The following is an 8,417-nucleotide window of genomic DNA, read 5'->3' on the forward strand; positions in this document are numbered from 1 at the left end:
AAAATATATAAATATAAGTGTAAAGTAGATAAATTATACATATAATAAAAATATATAAATATAAGTGTAAATTAGACTAATTATACAAGCTAAAGTGTAAAAAAGAGCCCAAATTGCCCACATAAGACAAATAAGGTAAGATGAAACAGTATTGCACGTGACGGAGATATTATTACAGTTTTTAATGATCTGAAGGCCCAAAACTGATCGATAATCTAATAGTCCTTTTCCAATGTTAGAATATTTCAGATTCCTTCAGTCTGCGGTTTGGCTGTGAGGATAAGAGGCGGGAAAACAACAGGCTCGAGGGCTTTATGTGAGATATTGTGAAACAATGACACCAGCTTTTTTTTTTTTTTTTTTTTTTCTTTTTGTGCGCGAGCTGGAGGAAGGGGGAGAGGAGGGGGTTGTTATTGGCACCGTGTAAATAAAACGTGGTCACGTGACCCGCGGGTATATTGGAGGCGGGAGGTAAACAGACTCAGCAGAACCGACCGAGCGCTCCGACCCTCCGATCAGCAGCAGCAGCAGCAGCGGCAGCAGCAGCAGCGGCTCCTCTGCGGCTTCACCTCTCGCGCTTCGGGGACAGTTAATATTTCTTTCCGACTTCAGCTACAGTGCTAGCTAAGTTTGGAGGGGAGGACAGAGGAGCAGGTCGTGGATCCCGTCACTTTACAATACAGGAGCTAATAGCAATAGCATCCGGCTAAAGTCAGCGCATCTCCCTGTTGGACTGCTTTAAAAAAAAAATAATAAAAAATTAAAAATGGATAACTCTGGACCCAAGAAGACATGCTGTGGTGAGCTGCCGTCTGCTTCAATGTCTCCACGTGTAAAATCTGGATTTTCTTTTTTTTTAAAGATGCTTAGATAAAGATTTATTCCTGTTTTCTCCCCCAGAATCCATTCAGGACTTCTTCACTTCAGCTAAATTTCTCATTTACATGGGCCATGCTCTGTCAACATGGGTAAGTCAGGCGATGACACTGTCCTATCATTGATAGTAAACACATTACTTGTGTATTAACACCCCCCCCCCCCCCCCCCCCCCCCCCCACACACACACACACACACACACACACCTAACACTTTGCTTCACCCTTATGAAATAAATGTTCACATACAATCATATTTACAAGTCATATGTACTATACTGCATTTGTTAAATGATTATTGGTCATTATACATATAATAGAAAATATATCAAGTGTTGAAAATAGACAAATTATACATATAATATGAATATAAAGTGTAAAGTACACAAATTGTACAAGCTAAAGTGTAAAAAAAAAGCCCAAATTGCCCACATAAGACAAATAATAAGGCAGGATGAGTGTGAAATATTCAAAAATTATTATATATATTTTGTTCTATTCTGAGTTGGATATATAGAGAAAAATAAACCTAAAAGATGCAACCATCGCCTCACACCTGCTTTGAGAGCATGTGGTAAATAGGTAGACAATAGCAGGGTTAAATAACACTCCATCATATTGTTAAAATTGTGCCTGTGGATCATGATGACAGGCTGCATGTAAAACTGACTATAACACACCGTCGATGTGTTGTTGTTGTTGTTGCGTGGCATGTTTACCACAACTATCATCAAAATGGGAAATCACATGTTTTGTATTTGTAGCTCACCACACAATACGGCTCCACAAATAACTGTGAGAGGTGAGAGTATACAGAGCGGCAGGTGTTTGGTGCTCCAGCGTTATGGGGAGAGTGTTTTGGTTCCTCGATGCTCGCGTCACGGTGGCTTCGTATCAGGCATTCGTGTGGCCTATAAATAGTCCTGTTGGGTTTGCAGGGTGATCGAATGTGGAACTTCGCCGTGGCGGTTTTCCTGGTGAAGCTGTACGGGAACAGCCTGCTGCTCACGGCCGTGTACGGCCTGGTGGTGGCCGGCTCCGTGCTCCTGCTGGGGGCCATCATCGGCGACTGGGTGGACAAGAACCCCAGGCTCAAAGGTACCGTTCCTTCCATCATTTGTGTGCGAGCGCCCAAAACTCTCATAGATAAAATCTGATTATTGTGGGATGTGCGTCCAGAGGAATTTGGCAGAGATGCATTCATCTCTCTAATCATCTCTTAATGAACTTGCAGACAGAAACCTGTTGTCTGTGGTCAGACTGCTGTCCCTAATGCCGGCCGTTCTCCTTCCACAGTGGCCCAGACTTCACTGCTGGTCCAGAACAGTTGCGTCATCGTGTGCGGGATCCTCCTGATGGTTGTTTTCCAGTTCAAAGAGCAGCTCACGGAGATTTACAGCGGCTGGATTCTGGTAAGGTCTCCCCATCTCATACTGGGCATTTTCTCTCTTGAGCCTTTTGTTTTATCTCGTTTCTGCGAGGGTTGACCCTAGGACTGAAGCTGATATGCCTCCATATCACCACTGGAACAGGAGTGTTCGGATCACTTCTAGAAGACCTTTGACTGTCCCACAAAGTCAGATATTATTTCATTGTATTGTTTGTAAATCTGGTTAGTTTTTTCCTCATCAGAAGCAATGAAAACATGAGAGATAATAATAGATCCACTCTGCAGTGACCTTTTGTGGGTTAGATGGTTTCTGCCGGTGCTTAGTTTGAGGCTTGTTTACACTTGTTGAGCTACGTGACTCAGGAGGAAACCCTGGCTGTGAGAGCCTGGACGTCTTCAACCGATTGAAGCTCAGATGCTGATTTTTTTTAAAAGCGGACAGATTCCCATCGGCAGCAGACTGGTTGAGCCAGGCTGTCCGGCTGAAACACCAAATCAGGAGGAAATAGCTGAGGCGCTGCTCGTGTGTTTCTAGGAGACTGTTTAGCGTTTGAGGGGGGGAGGGTCAGCGTGGGGGCGCTGGTGGAGGTGGAGAGGGGCCGGGAGCTGGTGAAACAGGAGATCGAGTGTCTTTTCGAAAAGGCTGTGTAGTCAGCAGGTTCTTCCAAGGGCCGGTCACATGACACACGGGGAGAAATGTGGCCGGGTTTGTTGAAGCATTTCTGCTGCTGTTCTGAGCAGAACAGCTGGGTTACAATGTGCAAAACACACCCGACAGAACAACACTGCATGTTGGATTAAAGCTGCCTTCATGGATGTACTGCTGCTTTAGTTCAAGTCACATGCTCAACACTCGGTCATTCTCCCATGCGTTCATAGATTTATTTATTTTATTTTTTTTGAAGAGTCGATAGTTTTTTTGTTTGCATAACTTGTACTGGGGCTTCTGGACCTTATTGTGAGGAAAGCTTGTGTGTGTCAAGTTTTTTAGCTCATATCTCCCACTGAAACTAAATCTCATCTTGCATGTTTAATTCTAGAAAAAGCTAAAAAAAAAAAAAAAAAAAAACTTTATTCCTTTTCCATTAATTAATTGTAGATGGATAACAGTAGAATCAAGATGCTTCAGTCTTCTATGATCTGTACATCCAAAAAAATCACATGTGGTTACCTTTTTTCCTGCTGCAACCAGAAGTAAATGCAACAAATGACTTCATTCTGGGTGTTATTTTACACTTAAGTCTGTCGAGAGACATTCAACTCTATCTGCCACTTTATTTCTATGATGCTGATGCTACTTGGCCGGCAATAAAGTAATTAGTGCCACGCTTCCAGCTTTGTCAGTCTAAGAAAAGGTGTGCCTCAAGGGTCAGTCCTGGGGCCACTCCTGTTCATACTTTACATCAAAACGTCCCTTCTACGCTGACGATACTGTCATGTATACTCCTGTCCTTGCTTTTACTCAATTACAAGTGGCTTTTAATACCGTTCAGCAAAACTTTTATGATTTAAAACTGATTTTAGATCCAGACAAAACCAAAGTCATGATGTTCTCCAACTCGCGGGCGGAACCTTCAAAACTCCCTTCAAGGATCTCAGATCCAACTGCTCACAACCTACAAATATTGAGGAATTTCACTTGACAGCTTCCTGTCTTTTACCCCTCTGATTCAACGGCTTGTTCAAAAATTTTAACTGAAACAAGTCGACATTTTCCTCCAGATCAAATCTTGCCTTTCTTTTGAATCCGATTTTTAATCCCAACAAGGTTTTTTTTTGGGTTTTTTTTCTGATAAAATAAAGGTTAAATAAAAACAAAACAAACTGATGTTTCGTGCAGCAGAAATGCGAGAGTGGAACTAAGGGCCGAGTCGTGACTGGTGACCCAGATGTTTTTCACAGAGTCCGTTCACCCTGATAGAGCCTCAAAATACACACAACTGTGTGTTTTAACTTGTTTACTATGTGTATCCAAGTTCCATAAAATCTCTTCTGGTCATTTTTTGACCCCCCCCCCCCAAGTTTGTCCGGCATCACTTGTGTGGCCAATTTATAAATCGCTTCACCGTTGGGCTAATCTTAACATCTCGAACCTTAGAGCTAAAACCACACCGTAATCCTTAAGATATGTGGAGGATTGTGGAGTTTACCAACCCCCCCACCCCCCCCGCTGAGTTGGATAGTCGCCCCACCTCATGCAGTACAAATAGGATTGTGTTGGATCATTTTTCTTTCACTCAAAATAAAACGTGTTTCTGTGTTTTTCAGACGACCTGCTACATCCTGGTCATCACCATCGCCAACATCGCCAACCTGGCCAGCACCGCCATGTCCATCACCATCCAGCGGGACTGGGTGGTGGTGGTGGCCGGCCAGGACAGCAGCAAGCTGGCAGGTCAGTGTTTCAGAGTCGGCCTCAGGTGACCCGTTATCATTACGTCTGTAAAGTCCAGGAGGACTTCGCACCGCCGACGCTGACTCACTGTCACTTTTATACCTTTTATGCTCCTGCAGTTTTCCACTGCTTGTTCATAAGCTTTTTAAAAGATTTGCTCACATGGTGCAAAGCACCCGCTGCACTTTGAACCCGGTGACCCGCAGCTGAGAAATATTCTGGTTTTAATCGGGACATGAGTGTATTTAAAGCTTTCCCACATATCAAAACTGCTTTATGAAAGATTTCTTTAAAAATGTGCTATTAAGCTGTAGAAGTTAAAAGGAGTTATAATGATAATTGTTAATTATTTAGAAGCATGTCTTAAATAAATGATTGGGGCTTATGCGCCTTATGAAAGGTGCCAAATTGCTGTTTCTTGTAAGAAGAACTACTTGATCATGTATAAAGAGTCTGAATGTGATCCTATTTCACTCGGTAATGATGACTTGCTTCTCGTGTCAAACAGACATGAACGCCACGGTGCGGATTATCGACCAGCTGACCAACATCCTGGCTCCCATGCTGGTCGGCCAGATCATGTCCTTCGGCTCGCACTTCATCGGCTGTGGCTTCATCGTCGGCTGGAACCTGTGCTCCATGTGTCTGGAGTACGCGCTGCTGTGGAAGGTCTACCAGAAGACGCCGGCGCTGGCCTCCAAAGCCGGGCAGAAGGAGCAGCAGCAGGAGCTCAAGCAGCTCAGCCCCGCTGGAGGTGACTGCAGATCCTGGAGCTCAGCGGGGGGGGGGGGGGAATAAGCAGTCCGCTTCATTGCAAACAGGAGACTTGTGGCCGCTTTGGAGTAAATCTTGTGTAATTCTGCCCTTTTGCAGAACTGGAGAACGGCCAGAGTCCCGAGGAGTCGTCTCAGCCGCTCATGAACGAATCCTCCCTGGTGACCAAACCCGACGCGCCCAAGAAGAGCGGCTGCTGCTACCAGGTCAGCGAGCCACTGCGCACCCTGCGGGCCGGCTGGGTGTCCTACTACAACCAGAACATCTTCTTCGCCGGCATGTCGCTGGCCTTCCTCTACATGACGGTGCTGGGCTTCGACTGCATCACCACGGGCTACGCCTACACGCAGGGCCTCAACGGCTCGGTGCTCAGCCTGCTGATGGGCGCCTCGGCCGTGTCGGGCATCTGCGGCACCGTGGCCTTCACCTGGATCCGCAAGAAGTGCGGCCTGATCCGCACGGGCTTCATCTCGGGCGTGGCCCAGCTGTCCTGCCTCATGATGTGCGTGGCGTCCGTCTTCGCCACCGGGAGTCCCTTCGACCTCAACGTCTCGCCCTTCCAGGACCTCTACACCCACCTGATCGGGGAGAAGACGCTGCCCGAGGCCGACCACAGCCTGGGCGGCATCCTGACCAGTGGGAACAGCAGCACCGCCTCGCCGGCCGAGGAACTGCCCCCCCTGCAGTCCTACATGTCCGTCAGCCTGCTGTTTGCTGGCGTCATCGCCGCTAGAGTCGGTGAGTCAAACCTTCCTTCTGTGTTCACTCCCGAGTATTGGTGACAGGGAGCGGCGCGCCTGCACTGCTCTAGAACAAAGTACAAGCTCTGAAGTTCCTTGACGTCTATTAAAGGGAACGAGAAGCTGCAGGAACGTTAGTCTACTTTAGCGTCAGGTTGGCTTCCTTTGTCAGGATGATAAAATGCTCAGGACTTTCATACAGCCTTTCCGGATGTGCCGCGTATATCAGAGCCATATCTGCAACCTTTGATGCCAATAACATTTCTCGATATTTTCCACTGAGATTCGTCCTGCAGTTGTGAGTTTTCTTTAGCACGGCTGTAAAGAAATCCTCGGTGACTGTTGATCTGTGTCCCGCAGGCCTCTGGTCCTTTGACCTGACGGTGACCCAGCTCATCCAGGAGAATGTGATCGAGTCGGAGCGTGGCGTGATCAACGGCGTGCAGAACTCCATGAATTACCTCCTGGACCTGCTGCACTTCATCATGGTGATTCTGGCTCCTAACCCGGAGGCCTTCGGCCTGCTGGTCATCATCTCCGTCTCCTTCGTGGCCATGGGCCACCTCATGTACTTCCGGTTTGCCTTCAAGAGCCTGGGCAGCCGCCTCTTCCTGTGCTGCTCGCCGGAGCAGAAGGTGGAGACGGAGGACAGCCCCTCGCTCCCCACCACCGTCTAACCCCGTCAAAGAGACTCTGTCCTGGGTACATACTTGTCGAGCCTTACCCTCCCGCTGCATCCTACTTACCCGACTAACACGGTCGCTTGTAGCTGGCAGAGTGCCAACGCTAACCAGAGTAGTAACCTGCTGTGCGAAGCCATTAACAAAGCATTAATCATTAGCAGAAGGAGACGAGCAGACAGCTTGCAGTCGTAGAACGCTAACACGTAGTGCGCCCCCTAGAGGGGGTTTCTGTACCGTTTTCCAGGAGTCGACACTGTAAACACTCTCCTGACCGCCCGAGTCTGGCTGGGACTGTTTTGAAAAGGTGCTTCAGCTAACAAGAGGGCGGCGCTGCAGGGAAGAAGGCGCTGGGGCCGAGTCAGAGGCCCTGAGACGAGGGCCTGGTTCTTACCTCTCACTCAGTGCAGTGGTGCTTCGGCTGCTCGCAGCTTTTACGTTTTACATCCAGCTGCATGGCGAGCTGCAAGACTCTTCTTATTTAACCAAACGCCTGACCGGGGTCGCGTCTCTTCAACACGTGGCTCTGAGGGTTCCGCGCTCGACTGTGTTTATTCAGCAGAAGCAGGCGGTGGCGCTGTCGTTTCATCAGTATTGTGTCGTGCGCTGGCGGCGCTGCCACGTGAAGCAAACGAGAAGAAATCCTATGTATCCTCATCGGCGGCTCTCGCTAACCAAAGTCCATAAACGACATGAAAAGGAAGTGAGGGAAACGAGTTCTGTCTGCTCGAAACATTCCAAATATAGATTTTTACATCCGGTGACAGTAGTACAACTTTAGCATTTCTGAATATTTGTGCACCACAGACTGTGTAGAAAGATGGACGACGCATCTCCTGAAGCCAAAATGACCTGGACGCTGTCGTCTCCTGCTTAGATATCAGTTCACATTTTTAGTCTTTGATAGAATGATAACATAGAGAAATGCGCTTGATACTTCTTTAAAAATAGCTTTTTAAAAAAATCGTTCTTTTTCGCCTGTTTTAAAGTTAACAACCGACACACCTTGAAATTCAGCATTTAGAATCATTAGACATTTTAATCTGAAAGGCCTTTTAGTCTGAAAGGGGCTCAGGAAGTCTGTGTGGTTGTTGGATTTTTTTTCTTTTCTTTCCTATTTGGTGCTTTCGATTATTTGGGTAACGTAGATTATTTCGCTGCTTCCCGAGCCAAAGTATTAATATCAGAAATATTTTAATTTGAACCAGCATACCTTCAAAAAAAAACAAACAAAAAAAACTACCTCAAATCAGAGAAACCATCGTTTAAAATATACTTTGGTGTTTATGTTTGGCTCCTCCCCTTCGCCTTAGCTAACATGGAGCAATACTGCGCACAGCCACCAGGGGGGTGTTTGACAGATTTCTTTACTTTGACTTTCGGGGAGCTGCCAAGTCGTTCATCTTCTTCATACAGTCGTCGCTCTGAAGCCACTCGGAGATTGTGCTTTAAATTCTGTCCTCTGTTCGGGTTGTTTTGATTTCTGTGTTTCTTTCTGTTTTTGTTTTCGATCGTGATTGTCGCTACTCAGGCACTTTAAGTGATTGACGTCTTGTCATTACA

At 46.7% G+C, this 8,417-nt stretch overlaps 1 protein-coding gene across 1 annotated transcript; it reads left to right on the top strand.

Annotated features, from left to right (window-relative positions):
* Positions 1 to 486: 486 nt before the first annotated feature.
* Positions 487 to 8,138, top strand: slc40a1 (solute carrier family 40 member 1). The gene is made up of 8 exons (XM_080478659.1): positions 487 to 800; positions 901 to 968; positions 1,814 to 1,973; positions 2,172 to 2,287; positions 4,534 to 4,660; positions 5,169 to 5,414; positions 5,534 to 6,172; positions 6,535 to 8,138. Exons 1-8 carry the CDS (start codon positions 767 to 769, stop codon positions 6,849 to 6,851), a joined length of 1,707 nt encoding a protein of 568 aa, XP_080334785.1. The 5' UTR covers positions 487 to 766; the 3' UTR covers positions 6,852 to 8,138.
* Positions 8,139 to 8,417: the final 279 nt, after the last annotated feature.

The sequence above is a fragment of the Lipophrys pholis genome, assembly GCF_963383615.2.
Source record: "Lipophrys pholis genome assembly, chromosome: 13".
Lineage (NCBI taxonomy): Eukaryota > Metazoa > Chordata > Actinopteri > Blenniiformes > Blenniidae > Lipophrys > Lipophrys pholis.

Excerpts from the sequence above, each read along its gene's own strand:
- slc40a1 (XM_080478659.1), top strand. The coding sequence starts at position 767 with ATGGATAACTCTGGACCCAAGAAGACATGCTGTG. Across the intron at positions 1,974-2,171 it reads CAAGAACCCCAGGCTCAAAG|TGGCCCAGACTTCACTGCTG; the intron begins GTACCGTTCCTT and ends CTCCTTCCACAG. Across the intron at positions 5,415-5,533 it reads GCAGCTCAGCCCCGCTGGAG|AACTGGAGAACGGCCAGAGT; the intron begins GTGACTGCAGAT and ends GCCCTTTTGCAG.